The 16983-nt window shown below is 42.8% G+C and overlaps 1 protein-coding gene across 5 annotated transcripts in view; it reads left to right on the plus strand.

The window, feature by feature from the left end:
• LOC115595444 (uncharacterized) overlaps positions 1–13178 on the plus strand; it is a 27138-nt gene extending 13960 nt beyond the window's left edge. For 4 of the 5 annotated variants that reach the window (XM_030439953.1, XM_030439955.1, XM_030439950.1 and 1 more), the window contains exons 2-24: positions 826–1028; positions 1324–1428; positions 1569–1664; positions 3341–3451; positions 4851–4974; positions 5449–5869; positions 6461–6528; positions 6621–6867; positions 7024–7202; positions 7299–7521; positions 7610–7758; positions 8141–8232; positions 8821–8978; positions 9065–9210; positions 9447–9699; positions 9784–9899; positions 9993–10227; positions 10324–10463; positions 10572–10821; positions 11038–11168; positions 11282–11534; positions 11657–11763; positions 12325–13178. In XM_030439953.1, coding sequence (XP_030295813.1) covers positions 826–1028; positions 1324–1428; positions 1569–1664; positions 3341–3451; positions 4851–4974; positions 5449–5869; positions 6461–6528; positions 6621–6867; positions 7024–7202; positions 7299–7521; positions 7610–7758; positions 8141–8232; positions 8821–8978; positions 9065–9210; positions 9447–9699; positions 9784–9899; positions 9993–10227; positions 10324–10463; positions 10572–10821; positions 11038–11168; positions 11282–11534; positions 11657–11763; positions 12325–12332 — 3815 coding nt within the window. In that variant the 3' untranslated portion in view covers positions 12333–13178. The remainder of the gene's footprint in view (positions 1–825; positions 1029–1323; positions 1429–1568; positions 1665–3340; positions 3452–4850; positions 4975–5448; positions 5870–6460; positions 6529–6620; positions 6868–7023; positions 7203–7298; positions 7522–7609; positions 7759–8140; positions 8233–8820; positions 8979–9064; positions 9211–9446; positions 9700–9783; positions 9900–9992; positions 10228–10323; positions 10464–10571; positions 10822–11037; positions 11169–11281; positions 11535–11656; positions 11764–12324) is intronic. The other variant, XM_030439951.1, reaches the window with a different exon arrangement.
• The last annotated feature ends 3805 nt before the right edge of the window (positions 13179–16983 follow it).

A 16983-nucleotide genomic window follows, 5' to 3' on the forward strand; every position in this document is an offset into this window, starting at 1 on the left:
ACAATTTAATCTACGGAAAATATGTCAATAGGCTGACATTGGTTTAAAGGTTACTGTACACACATACACACTCAATTGGTATATGTTAAAAAACATTACTACATTTTGTTATCAGGGCTGGTGAACATCAGGCGCAGCAGTGCGACCAATGCAAATGTTGAGTCACACTTTAGAGAGTTTTGGTTGCATGTGTGACCAAAATAGTCACAGCCTGGAGCCCTGGAAAAACCCTGGTGTGTTTCTGTAAAACTGAATGAGAAACTGTCTGACGTTTGAGCTCATAATGCAGTCTTCCTCTACTCAGCAGATGGAGTTTTATGGTTGAGCAGTGTGAAAAAATGGTTCATGCATACTTTGAATTAACCAGGGGATCATGTCTGGTTTATGTTTGTCTGCCTTTTGCTGACAAAAGCTTGTCATCACAAAAACTACACTGAAATCCAGTATTTGCAGTCCTGCGTATTGATTTGCATTAATTGCCTTCAAAGGTCAAAGTCAACCAGAGATATTCAAAGGATTGCTATAAATTGTGCTGTCTAATCAATAGCAAATATGTAAATATATATCATATTCCCAGACTCTAAAGGGAAAAGACTTACCCTATACGAGGATACATGATGATGTGTGCAGGTGTTTCATGTTACCTGCCTTCAGTTGTTAACTCCTGCTCTTGTTCTTCTATCAGATTGTTTGTGATTTGAAATAAAGTTGCCTGCTGATCTTCAGTAATTCTCTCTACATACCAGGATGGATAAGAAAAAAAAAAAAAAAAACTATTTTAATTGTCACGTACATGAAATAATAAAACATTTTTTTTGTCGTCAGGTAATGATCTTCCAGTCCGCTATCTGCGCCTCCTGGCCCCGCCCTTGCAGCTCTTATCCGCTGCAGTGTGGCAAGTAGTGCAGCAGGGACTCGTGGACCACTATGGGATGCTGGAGGAGTTTGTTACCATGGTGACAGAGCTGGTCCCAGAGCTGATGAGCTACAGTCAGAGGGCTCAGCTCATCCTGGGACTCAGGGCCCGGGTGAGTAATAATTGCTGCTCGGGGTCGCGCTTCTGCTTATTTTCTGAGTTTAAGTTAAAGAGGCAATCAATAAACAATCTTTTGTAGCTTACGAGTAGACGATAACCACTGTGAATCCAGTGTTACATTTTCAGCGCTGTTTTTAGGTTGATGATCTGAGTGTAAATCAGGTGTGCGGAGTAACAACAGGTCGTTTAATTTACAATCCAGTGTTGGACAGAAAGGTTCGACTACCAGGGCTGTAATGTAATAAATCCGGTGTGATGTGATTGATTGCACGTGTGTTTACGTTCAGCTGGTTCTGGAGATGTGTCGAGGCGAGCACCCAGCGGACATGCAGACCATTCAGCCACATCTGGACAGAATTAAAGCCCCTGTCAGCACTGCCAAGGATCACCACGTGAGTAACCTCATCACCGTGTTTCTCTCTGGAGGGTTGTTTGCAGTCAAGAATGCACAGTTGTACACAGTTGATTAAGTGCCTGGTTGTCTTTCCCTTGTTCTGGCATTGTGTGTTCACATTGTGTATGTGTGTAACAGGTGACCATCGACCAGGTGGAGGAATCTGAGGTGAACTTTGTGGAGTTGGTGCATTCTTTACTGGAGGATCCATCTGAAAGAAAATACTTCTTCCAGGTGAGATGGCTCTCACTCTTTGAATGTGTTGATTTACTTTCCTTTGAGCTCAGTGGGGTCCATAAAATATTTCATAATGCAACGAAAACAAGTTGTTTTGGATGAAAATTGTCTAAATATGGTGAATGCTACCATAGGCACTGTATATACTTGGTATTAACATGTGTACTGAGGGATTAAGTAAGGAGTGCACAGCTCTAAGCGCAGGTATGAATGAACCCTAGACACAATGAGGGCACATTCAGCTCCGGTCACTTGAACAACATTCAGAGTTTGTCCAGGACGCATGTGACAAAGTTATTTTAGCAGTGTGCACATGATTGTGTCATGGGCCACATTTAAGGACCACCTACTCAAGTGCCTCCCTCTGCAAAACCACAAATAGAGACGGAACTGATTACACACTGTCTAATGTCCATGTGGTTCACTGTAATGCAAATACTGCGTTTGGCCTCTCTTGCCTGCCTAGATAAGCAGCAGATGTTTGTGAAAGCACAGTCTGTTTTAACTGATTTTATATCTGAGCTAGTGACTGCAATATTCCCCAGACTCCCTTAGAAAAATCCAGCAATTTTGTTGAGCTGTTGAAAAAGGAAAAACTTGAATTACTTTGCAAAACGGCCATGGCATATTCTTAATCATTTGAGCCTTTTTGTAAACTCGGCAGTAATTGCAGCACATAAAGTTGTTTCTTTCCATGTCTGACAAGCATCGTTATATCATACCAGCCCGTCGGCCACTCCATGTCTGAAGTGCATCTAACCTGCTAATATTCGTAGCAGTTGGTTGAATCCACTGTTTCAACTGATCTGAGCAATTACACAGCATCTTTGAATGAAGAAAAACATTTCATTGACGGTATACGCCAAATTTTACACCGGACCAGACTCCCTTTAAAAATCATGCAATTTTGTAAGTTGCTGAGTTCGGAGAAACTTAATAAACTTTGTGAAGTGATGTCTAGGCCACATTCCCAATTACTTGCACCTTCTTGTGTTTTCGGCAATAAATCTTATACAATAAGTTACTTCTTTCTTTGTGTAAAAAGCCCCATTTGTTTGAGTGATGTACATGTTTATTCATTTATAAAGCGGGGAAGTGAGATCCGATCACAAGAGGTCACTCGAATATCATGTGGAGGCACTCTAATGCCATTACATTTTTATATCTGTTTAAATCCATCAGTGCTCAGACTGACTTGCCTGCAACATAAACTCTATCATATATTGTAGCATCAGTACAGAAGGGCTCAGGACATTTCAGTGTTCGTCCGAAAAGACTTCCCTGATCTGATTATCTCTCCGGGTGAAGCCAGTTTTCATGATCTGACTTTGGTCGGGTGTTCTCTGTCTGACACAGGGGCTGATGTTCAAATAGAGGACAAAGTGCAAAAACATTATTCTGAGTAATTGGTGTATTTATAATTCTAACAGGGATGACTGCAACTGAACAGGCCTGTCGCTCTTAACCATTATACCTTTCGCAAAAGAGATAGTGGTTTAATGGAATGCAGGTGTGACAGAATTACAGCCGCAGTAACAAACATCCTCAGGCGGTTGGACCATTTCCGAAGTTCAATGTTTTTGAAGCGTTTGTGCCAAACACAACATCTGAGACACATACTGGTACATCTCTTAATCTGTCTGTCTGTCTCTCCCTCTCTCTCCCATTTGCAGGAAATCTTCCCTGTATACTTTGGCTCAAAGTACGATGCAGCGCTTGAGATGCTGGTGTGGGAGTTCATATCAAGGCTGGAGGAGCTGCTGCCAGTTCCAGACTTCACACAGGTGCCATGTTTCTTTGAACTCTAGCCTTGGCAGTGATGGGATTTCTGGCACAGCATCACCTGCTCCCAAGGTGCACAGAGAAAAGGAAGAAGTCTGAAGAGGTCGAAACTTTAGCAGCACTGACAGTGTAGAGAACAACTCTGGCTTGTGGCGTTCAGCAGGCTCATGGAGGCCGGAATGCGTTGGTCTGACAATAGATGTGTTTCCATCAACACACTGATTGCAAGTATCGCATGAGAAAAGATTGATGGAAATTTCACATAAACGTTTTCATGCTCGACTGAGGTGTTTTACTCCTTCCCTTTTCAAGATAAGTTCAGACATAATGAACATTTAACTCGCATGAGTGATCAGCTGTTTCCACTCAAAGATAAGTAGAGGAAGGGAATGTTTCAGCTGTCCTCTTCTTTTTCTTCTTCTTGGTCTTCTTCTTCCTCCTCCTCCTCCTCCTCCTCGTTGTCTTCTTATTCTTCTTCCTCATCTTCATCTTATTGGTCTTCTTCTTCCTCCTCGTCCTCCTTGTCCCTTCTTCCTCTGCTTATTCTTCTTCCTCCTCTTCTTTTCTTCATCTTTTTACATAATACCTGTTTATGTGTTTAAAGGTCATCAACATCTCTGATAAGCTGTCGGCTGAATGGGCCTGAATTAAGTTGTGTTTATTTAAACCCACAACTCATATCGGTGACCCTGTGAGCTTTCTCTGCTGCTGCTGTTGCTCTCAAGGCATTCTCAAATGACAGCCACACTGCTGCTCACAGCCATGCTTATGTAACAGGTCATATTCTGGCCACTGTTCTTTCCTTATTTTGTTACCTACCCACTGTAGTGTTGATGTGAACTGAAACTGCCTCCTGGGGAGGTTAACAGGCCCTGTGGGAGGTCTGAACTACTTGTTTTGCATCTGCCTTGTATCTCACCATCAGCGTACACCAAATGCAACACAGACAAGTGTATTGCCGGGAGATAGCTGTGGCGTTATTCCAAAATGATTCACTTTTTCCTGGCTGACTTTGGACCATAGGCTCAGTGCAGGGGCTCATCTGTCTGTGCTACTGACCCAGGGGCAGATATGGAGGAGGGTTAACTGGGCACAGGTGCAACACAGTCCCAGTGTCCCAGTGGGCTGCCTCCTCTTCCCCCTCTTTTCTGCACCAAGCTGTGGCATAAAAACCAAATCAGATTATCATGTAGTATAAAAATGAAAAATGTTCATGAGGACAGAAAGATTTCATTTTCATGTGCAGCTGTAGTTTCACGCTTGGGGGTCAGTGAGCCTGACCACTCGCCGCTCATATTTAATGGCAGTAACAAAGAGTCATGAGCACGACCCCTCATCAAATTGGCTTACTTGTCATTTGAATTCACTCACTAAAGCCAGTAACCTGATCTCTCTTCATAGTTGGCAGCTTTGCTCGGAGACGCTCCGTCATTCCTGGACGACTGTTTACAATCATTTTTCCCCCCGGAGGACATGAAGGCCGTACTTGAACACCACAGAAACCTCGGACACTTTGAGGAGAAAGGTACACTAGCATACAGGCAAATATTTAGGTATGTATAGCCTTTGTGTTTTGTCTTTTCCCCTTGAATTCCCATTTTTTCAAATGAAAGATTGATTAGTTGATTGAAATCTTTATTTCTTCTTTTTTCATAAACAAACAAGCAAAAGAAAAGGAGTGGGAACATTGACCTAATCCCATCTCTTCTCCATTAATCTTTCTTATGAATACATAAATAAATAAATAAATAGGTAATATATATATATATATATATATATATATATATATATATATATATATATATATATATATAACTTTAGAAACAGGTTATATATAAGTAAGTTATTTCATCACACAGAACAGGTGAATAAAAAAGCTTTTTCTGGTACAACGTTTCAAAGAGAGAGACACTTTTTTGTCTTTACAGTTCACTTAATTTAAGTACTAATTAACTAGATAAGCCAGTGTCTAATTAAACATCTTTTTTCTCATCTGTAGATCCTCGATTATTACCAATGGATGACTGCATCCTCTCCTCCCTGTCTCTACCTCCTGGCACCAAACCCGTCATGAACACCACCTCCTGCTCACCTGCAGGTGAACGCCTCGACGTCTCCTTCAACACAAGTAGGATGAGTTCAGAGACAGCGAGACAAAGACCGAAGGAGGCTAGGGACTCTTGGCAGCTGCAGGTTAGAAGTGGGAACATTTCTCAGGAGAGGAAAGCACCAAGTGCAATTAGTGCACGGCCATGTGATGAAACCATAGACCTCACTGCATCTAATGAGACTGCGGACACAGATTCAACAGCTGATGACAACAGCCAAAGTGTGATTGGAGGGCGGGTTCTCAGGAAGAGGAAGCTGAGCGGAGGTGTGGACGTTCCCTCTAAACAGCCTGCGGAGGCCACAGCTTTCTTGTAAGATCTCCAGAAATCTATCACTAATGGTCCATTTGCTTTTTATCCATATTAGCAGCGAGGTCTTTGAGATGTTACTGTCAGTCTTTCGGTTCACCACCTCAGTCTTGATGGATTTGCACAAACTTTTGTACAGACGTTCATCGTTCCTGGGCAATTAAACCTGATGTGTTGGGTTAACTCTGGAGCTACCGTGAGGCTAACATCTCTGGTTCTGACTGAAATGTCTTGATAGCTGTTTGATGGACTGTCATGAAATTCGTACCCACATTCACGTCCCTTCAAGATGAACTGTTGATTGATGACATAAGTGCTCCCTTAACTTGTCATTTGACCCATCATCAAGTTAAAATAAAAGGGAAGGTGTGTAGGATTTAATATTTAGTACAAAACCCATCATCTCACCTTCCCCATGTGGTGGCTTCTACCCTCTCTAGAGTCAGTCATTGGTGTTTCTATTCTGGGGCTGCTGTGGAAACATGGCGGACACAGTTAACAGTAACAAACAGTAATAGAAAAATGTGATTTTGCTACGTAAAAGGTGTGTGAGCATATCTGTTTTATTCATTGGGAGTTTTTTCACCTTTGTAGGGATTCATCGGCGGACGGTGAGAATTCAGGTGAATCTCCTCTAATCTCGATATGGGGAGAATATACAGGTTTGTACAGTTCACTTGCAGATCACTTGATACTTGGGTGTATCAGTCAAAGCTTTGAATAACTCTTTAATAACTCTTCCGGTTTATTTCAGACTCTCAGGAACGCTCTTTCCCAGCTGTAACGGACACAAAAGTTCCCTGGTCGGACGAGGAGACACTCAATCTGCTCGACATATGGGGGAAGGACTCGGTGCAGCGGGCTTTGAAGGGCTGCTTGAAGAACCGTCACATATTCACGCAGATCGCACAGAAGATGGCAGAGAGAGGCTACATGAGAACAGTGGAACAGTGCCAGACCAGGATCAAACGACTGAAGAAATGCTTCCGCCAGAATATCAGGTGGGTATCAAATGATGTCCTTTCTGCTCGTCTTTCTGTCTAAATCTGCAATCTGTCTGATAACTAGTATTTCCGTCAGACTGATGATGTCATAGCTGTAGGGAAATAAAGGAATTGAAACAAAATACCTGTTTCCTTTTCCCCGTCTGACACCAGAGGGAACTCCAGGATGGAGTGTAAGTTCTTCGAGCAGCTGCAGCGAGTACTCGGCTCCTCGGCTTCCTCAGTCCTTCCTGACATCACCTATGATGTTGAAGAGATCATCGATGAGGACGAGTCCCGAGACGGAGACGAGGACTTGCAGTTTGTTGGCCAAACGAGCCGACTAGAAACCGGTACAATGTCTTGTAGTGTTCTGCAATTGAGGTGTTTTAGAAATTGGTGTCGTACATCCAAATAAACCAAACAATGTCTTCATATTTTCATTTAAGGCACTAAAAGTGTTCCATGGACAGACTTTGAGACGCTGGCCCTCATCAACACGTGGGGAGAAGACAAGATGAATCATGAGCTAAGAGGCGTGCACAGAACCGGACACGTTTTCTCCAGCATATCCAGCAAGATGGCCGCCCAGGGCTTCTCCCGAACACCAGAGCAGTGCCAAACGAGGCTGAAAAGGGTGAAATCGAGTTTCAGGCAATGCTACGAGAACAAGTACGTACGCTTACAGCGAGGAAAAAGGTTAATGGGAGAGTTCAGGATGGTGTGTATTTACAGTGTTTGTCTGCTGTCTTCTTACTAGCATGAAGGGACTGGAGCAAGTTGAGTGCAAGTTTTACAATGAACTGGGAAGAATTCTGGTGAAGGACTTCCCTTCAGTGTCACAGCTGGATGAACCACCAGGAGAGCCTGAAGACAACGACTGCACCTCCTTCTCCCATCAGGACATGGGTACCCTGACACCTAATCATTGTCTAAACATCAAATGGAAATATATAGAACAAACAAAAGATATAGTTGGAGCCCTTAATGAAATGGCTGGTTTTAGACAGTGATTCAGTGGGTTTAAACCACTGGTGTTTTGATTTAGGAGCCTTGGATGCAGCTAATAAAGAAATGTGAAATGTGGACCTGTGCTTTTACTCTCAAGGAGGCGCTATAGCACCCAAAAATGTGCCTGTCAAAAGCAGTTGCATGTAGTCTTCTTACACCGAAAAAAAAAAATCAAATCTAATATCATCCACAGTAAAATGATCATTTGTCAGCTATACCGCGCTGATTATGGCATCATCTATTTATTGAAGTGTTCTCTTCTCTATTTGTATCTCTTCAGAGTCTGCTGTGGGCGTTCAGGAGGAGAGGAAGAAAGTCCCCTGGTCGGACAAAGAGACCATCATCCTCCTGGAGATCTGGGGAGACCCGCAGGTGAAGGCCTTTAAAGATATGATATGTAACATTTAAAATGTATAAACATATTTATAACTTTGTGTATTTATGTTATCCAAAATGCCAATCCAAGAGGCTTCTTCAATTCTAACTAACTAGACAGGAGTTGCAGGCTTTTGAACTCTGTGGGAGTCAATGCTGTTCTGAGTTCCTTCCCCAGACAGCCAAACGACCATTCACATCTGGGCTCACATGGCCCTAACAACCCACACGAAGGCCGATTGGATCAGCGACACACACTCTGAAACCCAGAGCTCACACGTGTCCCTTAATGACTCTGTAAGGACACTCCCACACAGGGTTTAAAAGCCAGCGACTACCCTTCAGTTAGTCAGAACTGAAGAATCCTCTTGGATGAGAGGTGAAACATCTTCAAGAACTGAAACGTGTCCAGTTGCCTACTATACAGCACTTAGAATTACCATGATGGATGACTGAGAACCTCCATCGACATGTTCAGATCAGGAATATTTCAAATGTAGGAATGATGTCATCGTCAGTCTGATTGTTTAAAGACAATTCAAATATACACTGTTTATTTTTACTAAGCATTTCTGCTGCGTTTAGGTCCAGCATGGTATGAGGCGTTACCCACACAACGGTCACATTTTCACAGAAATATCAGAAAAGCTCAGCGCCAACGGCTTCTCCCGCAGCCCCGATCAGTGCCACACCAGGATCAAACGGCTGAAAGCCAGCTATCGGCAGTGTCAGGAAAACATGAGGTAGAAGCCGCTCATGAATATTCAGTTTGTATACTGTGCTGTTGGCAGGGTGTGTGTGATAAGACAGATGCCTTTACTGTCTGTAGCTCCTCCGGGACTGACAGAGTGGACTTTAAATTCTACGACCTGCTGGAACAAATCCTGGACAAGCAGCCGTCAACATCCTCCACTGTGGTGACGGACTCCATCGAGATATCGGAAGACTCCAATGGTGAATCAGTGCCTGAAACAGGTAAACGTCACCTCAGTTTACCGATTGTAGTTACAGTCATGCGGTTTTACATTGTTGACATTGACAGGCAGTGTTTGAAATTAGTTTAATGAGCAGCAAAAACTAAGAAAGCATTCCCTGTCAAGATGGAACAAGTGGTGGATTAATCCTGGACAATTTTGGCATTAAGTGGTGAAATTTTGCATTCAAACCAAAACCAATATTGACAGTGACAGGTGTTGTGTGTCTGCTGTTAGACGGAGAAGTCGGCATGTCGACAGAAAAAACGGGACCGAGCTCATGGTCAGATGAGGAGACCTTTGCGCTCATCGAGATCTGGGGCGACGAAGACGTCCAGAGGGCGCTGAGGGGTTTCGTCCACAACGGACACGTTTACGCAGAGATTTCAGAGAGAATGCAAGACCTCGGCTACTCGAAAACCTCGGAGCAGTGCCGCTGGAAGGTCAAGTCGCTGAGGAACAACTTTCGACAGTGCTACGACAAGAAGAAGTGAGATCAGGCTTGGTATCAGTCTGTCTGTTATTTGTTTGGGTGATGGTGATGTTTTAATCTACGACTTTTCACGCCCTCTAGATGTGGGAGAAGAGTAGATTATAGATTCTACAAGCAGCTGGAACAAATACTTGGACATGAGGCAGTTTCTGTTGATGAGTATGATGAAAAAGACGAACAAGCAGACCCAGATCCAGGTACGGCCTTTTTTTTTTTTTTTTTTTATCCATTCACACAGCGGTAAAAGAAATACATTCAGCAGTCTTTACAGCGTATTCATCCATCTGAAGTAGGTGCAGAGGGCGTGAACACAGCATGGACGGAGCTGGAGACGGTGGCTCTCGTTGAGGTGTGGGCGGCAGACGACGTGCAGCACAGCCTGAAAACCTGCATCCGCAACAGCCACATATTCGCCGAGATATCGGAGAAGATGGCCTCCATTGGATACCTGAGGACGGCGGAGCAGTGCCACAACCGGATCAAAAGATTGAAGAAGACTTACAGGCGTTACTGCAACAACCGGAGGTGAATAACATGGTTGAGTAATTAATTTGCAAATGTTGAAACTTTCCACCCTCAGCAGACACATTTCCCAACATGCCTTTGATTTACATTTTCCAGAAGCGGAGGGCGGGCCGCGGCGTACAGATACTTCGACCTCCTGGCTCCGGTGCTCGGTGACAATTCTGTGTACCCTGATGTGGACATTAGTGCTGCAGACGCCACCGTGCAACCTCTCATGGGCAATGATCCTGACATGTGTAGGTTTGAGTGTATTGATATAATTGTATGCAGTTGTTGTTGTGCTGATATCAAGTAAATTCCTAAGATTTACAACCCAATAATACGTTTGTTGTTCCTCCGCGCAGACGAGCAACCGTCAGCCAGCCACCTCCTGGCCGAAATGAGCAGGAAGATGCCCTGGTCGGACCAGGAGACTCGCACCCTGCTGGGGATCTGGGGGGAGGACAGCGTCCAGCTCAACCTGAGGGGCTGCCTGAAGAACCGCCACGTGTTTGAGTACATCTCTGAGAAGATGAATGACCAAGGGTTCATTAGGACCACGGAGCAGTGCTACTCCCGCATCAAGCGCCTTAAATACGGCTTCCTCCATGAAAAGTCAGTGATGGAGCTATGACTCTTTTTTTTTCTTCTAAATGGCATTTCTAATTTATCATCATGAGGCCATTTTTGTCAAAAAGACTTTCAGTAGTGTTGACCTTTTATTACTGTGAAAAATTATTTAAATGGGATTAGTATTTCCAGCTAATTACAGGCTGCACGTGTGGATACCTGTGTGGAGGTAACTTGTTATTTCTTCTCCTTTGAATTCAGGGAGGATTTTAAATTCTACAGCGAGATGGATGAAATCTTCAGGAAGGAGCTGAAAGCGGACAAACCTGCCTCGGACACGTCGGTTGATGAGCCAGATGACTACACACTAGTGCCTAGTGCTCAAAACAAAGGTGAAACTTCACACTTAAATTTACAAATCTTGGCTATTTTCTTTTTTTAAATGAGAAGTGACTATTGGAATTATGCAATCATATGACCTAATCTAAAATGTCCACTCCATTAGTTGCTTCAGGTACGCAGTGGGCGGCTGACAGCACTAAGCAGACCTGGGGCGACGGGGAGACAGAGGCTCTCTTGGCCATATGGGGGAGCGAGGAGATCCAGGAGAACTTAAAGAGCTGCACCAAGAACAGACACATCTACATCCAGATCTCTGAGGTCATGGCCAACCAGGGCTACCTGCGCACTCCTGAACAGTGTCAGACCAGGATAAAGAGGCTGAGGGCCAACTTCCGACACTTCCTCGAGGGCAGAAAGTAAATACCTCTGTTTACGTTAAGGGAATGATCGGGCTGTAGGTCCTAACATCCACAGCTCTATTATCACAGCATGTCATCTCTCTAAAAACAAGCTCTGATATTCTGTTTCCTGTTTCCAGAGGAGACAAACAGGAATGCAAGTTCTTCGACCAGTTGGTGCAGATATTTGGCAGCAAGTATGTGATAAACTCGGACCCCCTGGCTGACGATGTAGCCGATGGCGTAGGTAAGAAGTAGCACTTTGGTCAGTCATGTTAGCTTCATCAACTGGATGATGATTGATTTATGACTGATGATGACGATTTACTCTTTTGCTTATAGTTTTTTTCAAGATGTATCCATTATCTCCAATCTAATTCCTGCTTCACAAGTGGCAAGTTAGAAGTCGTATCAAAGACGCATCAAAGAGGGTTTTTTTATATACAGTATTTCTAGTATATTCATGTCTGTAAACTGTGTCTTGTAAATCTTTACAAACATTGGCGCTAGCGCAGCAACAAGGTTGACATTCTGGGAAATAAGACAGAATCGACAGAATACTATTTTTTTCTGTATAGCATAAAGACTATAAACTGTGGGAAACAGTGGGCTGACTCTGTCCAGCACAGATTAAACAAACAATATTTATTTTGTGAGTTAGTGAGCTTAGGAGATGTTGTTCGGCGGATTTCGTTACTTTTGATAGAGCTAACCAGCTGCCAAACCGACTCACTTACATTCCTTTTCAATCATATGTGTAAGTTATTTTCACAGTTTCATAAAAAAAAATATCCTTTTTCTGATTCAGAGACCTGAAACTGTCCATCATCTCCAGAGTGAAGTCACGAGGACACAGCAGCAGCAGACTGATGGAGGAACGTCCACAAGCTAATGAAACTGTTACATTAGCGGCGGTGGTGCGCAGTAACTTACAGCTGACAGAAGAGGACCTCTCCTGGCTCGCTCAAATCTTTGCCTCTGTATATACTTCAAATACTTCTACATTCTTCATATACACAGACCGAACTGGCGGCTGTAGTGGTGTGTGTGTGTGTGTGTGTGTGTGTATGTGTGTGGGGGTGTGTGTGTGTATGTATGTGTGTGTTTCATCCCTCCACCAGAGTGTCTTTGTGATTATTTACAATAGAGCCATGAGACTAAAAACCAGGACGCTCAGGGCCCGAGGGACAAACATGGATCTCTGATCTTGACCTGGTGGGAGTCGCACAAAACGCTGTTCTCCTCCAGAAAACATGTTTTTTTTTTAACGTGTATTTAATTATTTTCTACTTGAACTAAAACAGAGTGATTCAAAGCACATGCAAAAAAGAACAAATACACACAAGGCCTCTATTACTGTAACCACAGCACACGTTTGCTTTTTTTCGTCTTAACTCTCGCTTGTTAAAGCTTTCTGGTTGTGTGCTCGTTTGAGACGTTTGAAATCTGAGTTGTGAACGTTCTACTGAAAAAGTTTATTCTTATTTTTTACACTGAATGATTGGATCTTGTCCAGAATTCTATTTATTTAATTTATTGTTTACACGTGTATTTAACCATTTGCTTTAAACATTTTAAAAGCACATTTTTTTTCCCCCACAAAGATGCTGAGGACTTGTCACACCCATTAAAAGAAACTTGATATGTGCGATTCAGAATTAATTTGGTTTGCTGTGTTTATTTATTTACGAACTTGCCTGAATAGTGTTCAAGACTGCGAAGTGTACACTAAAGCCACAATAAAATCAAATACCAGTAAAAGAAAATAACACATTCAGAGCGATAGAAATAAAGCGTCCATACAACAGTTCACTACAAAGATCAGTACATTCAGTTGTGTTCGAGACCACAGAAGCAGACAAATGTGCCACATGATCATCCCGGCAAGACAGTTGAGCCTGCAAATCTGCAAAAAATAAGGATATTGAATATCTATGAGGTAATATTGATTATACATTGATTCTGGAGACACCTTTAGCTAAACAGAAGCAACTGATGCCAAAATAGTAGGATAATACAGTATAAAGCCATGAAAACAGCAAATTGACTCTAATATCTAATATCGACCTCGACTTTGCTAACATTAGCTAACATTAGCGACAAGAAGCTAAGTGAGATTGTAGCAGCAGATGACAGATGACGGCAATGACTGAATTTTCATTCTTGGGTGAACTGTTGCTTTAAGACAAATATTCTTTTTTTTTTTAGCTCTGTTTTTGGTCTCCACCAACTCCTGAGCTGCGAAATGCTCCACAGTGTGCAGTAGCTAATCTCTATTTTTCTCTGTATCAGCTGTTTGGTACTGAGCAGGTAGTGTGGTACAATATAATAACAGTACAGCTGCTTTGAGTAGGAATCTGAGAAACTCTTCGAATGTGACAAGTGTGGAGGAAGTACGCACATACAGAGATGCTCTGGTCAAGATAAATCTCCTCACTTACGGGCAGTAATAGACACACTATCTCCGTCTTTCACCCACACAGGCAAGATGGTTTACTGCTGTTTACAATAACTGCAGTCGGCCAGAGGATCCTGCCCTGCCTGTATTACATTAGCCGAAGTGTGATCAGTGGAAACCAAACGGCGACTGCTCGGAAACGGCCTCTGAACACACCAGGGGTTTCCAGTCACAAGGCGGTGTATTGGCCATGGCAGTGTTATTCATTTTGTTGAAGCACGAGGGCCCCATCATCATTCTGATACTGTATTAGGCACTGAAGGGGCGAGGTAAAAGCTTTTCATCACATTTATGGCTTCACGGTCTCGGCGCGGGGAGGGCGGAGCTGAGCTGGAAAAACAAGAGAAACGTCCCGTCTGTGCAGAGAGTCTCGACGGGACTGGAAGTGTTTCTTCGTCTTCCCAACCACTTTGAAATTTGATAGTACAGACAGAGGATGAAGGCTTGTGGTCCTGCACCGATCAGCCTACCTGAACAAGTAAATCAGAGGGATTTCTACACGCTCAGTCAAACAAAAAGCTACCGACAAAAGCTGTCTAGTCCAGTGAAATGGTGGGGGACACACCGACTAGAGACACTCACTGTCTAGAGACACTCACCGACTAGAGACACTCATGGATAATGTCCAATGAGCTGAAGTCGGCCTGGCGTGTCAGGGCCTTTACATGCTCACAGTGACAAAGTCACCATGTCCGATGTTTGCAAGGTAACGGTTAGCATGATCACCATTTTAAGTTTGCTGTGTTAGCATGCTAACATTTGGAGTTTGATTGGAAAGTCATTAGTTTTGCATGTATTTTATCATTAACATAAAAAATATTGGTCAAATCAAACACCTGATACTGGAACTAGATACAAAAATAAACCCCCTGATTTCTCTCCATATTCGCTGACTGACAGACGGACATTGCCATCGCTACAGCCACTGCGCTAGGAATCTGCGCTTGGTGTAAAAGCGCGGAAAGCAGTCGATAGCCACTTAAATTTTTCGATCACGCCAAATTAAAAGACTTTCTCCCAAAAATGTCAGAACAATATGGTGCAGGGTCGTCCTGGTCTCTCTCTCTCTTGGCAAAACAAGATTCTCGACGATGAAAACGTGGTGTCCCTCTCCCCACACACACATTCTGCTGGTTTTTCTTGGCCTCGACCATAACAGCGCTACTTCTCCTTCCTCACCCTCCGCGCTTTTACCGCCTTTTACTTGTAAGACTTCTCCGACTTCTACTACTTCTTCCTCGTCTTTCCTGTTTTTCTTCCTCTTTTTGGTTGTGGTTGTTCTTTCTGACGAACACCACTGGAACCATTTCCTCTCCTCTGAAAGTAGAGGAAATCTGAAAGCACAAGGAAAACATTGTTGTTGGTCGGTTTTCTTTAAACGCATTAAGTTCGTATTTGACAGTGAATGACATTCCACCAACACGTCATTGTACTTACGAAAAAAAACACACACCGATATACTGACCACTACGTACAACAGTTTAACACTGATAAAATAAAATAGAAAAATGTCTCACTCACCGCTGGTATATATACGACTGGGGAATATACTGATATTATTATAGTGATATGAGACTACATATCTTCTTAGATACTGGATTATGTTACATCGTGTTCTCCTGTCCTGGTTTTTAAAGGTGCAATTTGTAAGAAAAGTTGATTTTTTAACTCGTCAAAAAATGAAGTAGAACAAATTAAAGGACGGATGGGCCGCCATTCCCAAAGCTTGTTGGGAATGAGACTAAAAGAATCGACTTTTCTTACAAATTACACCTTTGAATGTTGTACTTCAGTAAAGTGATATCATCTTTTGAACTTTGCAGACTTTTCTATCTGTTCTAATACTTGTTTTTAACCCTTATATCCGCATGGCTGATGATTATTTATCAACAAAATCTGAATGTGCCCATATTTTTGTGGAAGAGACATCCCTACAATGTTGTTGCAATATTGATAAAGAGGCATTTGGTCAACAATAGTGTGATATTAGATTTTGTAGGCCAGTCGTAGCATGTGTAAGGTGCTTATGATGTCAAAATACTGAGTTATATATTGTGTATCATGTTATAGATCAGGGTCTCTGTGTTATGGATACCGTAACTGAGGATCTCTGAGTGTTTGGCAGAAGTGTTTGTGTTGTTACAGGACTAATGGTGACTTATAGTAAGAATCTGGTTGAGAAAATAAGTTTTCAGGGCCTTTAGTAAAGCACCACTGAGGGAAAGAAATGTTTTTTATTTGGTCTCGGGTGTATTTTACCTTTTCATACACTGACCTGTTTCCAACTCCAACCTGAAACAGAGGGGTCAACTTTCTGTGATTGTTACAAAAAAAACATCCAATGAACAATATATTGTCTTATACCTCCATCACCAACTAGTGCCGTGCAGTTACGTGACTGTTTGACAAGATTCTTACTTATCGCACTTTTAACGTAAACAGTCAATTACAGCAAAATACCAAGACTGTACACATGTTCAGTCTTTTTCTGTCTTACCTCGGCCTGCCAGTGATACACATTGCTGAGTACATCACACGTTGGTTCAGTCAACTGGTTTTGTATGTCTCCCAGTGTACTGTAGAAAATCAGCAGTGTTGTAGTGCCTCCCAAACTCTTCTATGTCCTAGAGGCAAAAGGGACAAAGGAATATAAGGAACTCCATCAACTGACCAAGGCTGCTGATCAGCTGTTTCCAATGTCAAGAATGAACATTCAGCTACACAGGAGAGGGAGTATTTGCCCACCTGAGCCTCTTTTTTCATGAAATATTAAAAAGTTAGACACATAATCAAGACCATCAAAACCCAGTAGCTATGGAGAGACACAAATCGGAGGGAGAGAGGCAGTGAAACCTTTATGTTACGAGGGAAACGTACAGTATTTAGGTCACGTCATATCCTCCATATAGAGGATGCTCTGGGCGCTCTCAAACTGGAGCTTTGAATTTCTGAACAACCGCTTCTGACTGATTGTATGAATGCACTTATATTCATTGCTAAACAATCAAT

The sequence above is a fragment of the Sparus aurata genome, chromosome 14 (genome assembly GCF_900880675.1).
Source record: "Sparus aurata chromosome 14, fSpaAur1.1, whole genome shotgun sequence".
Taxonomy (NCBI): domain Eukaryota; kingdom Metazoa; phylum Chordata; class Actinopteri; order Spariformes; family Sparidae; genus Sparus; species Sparus aurata.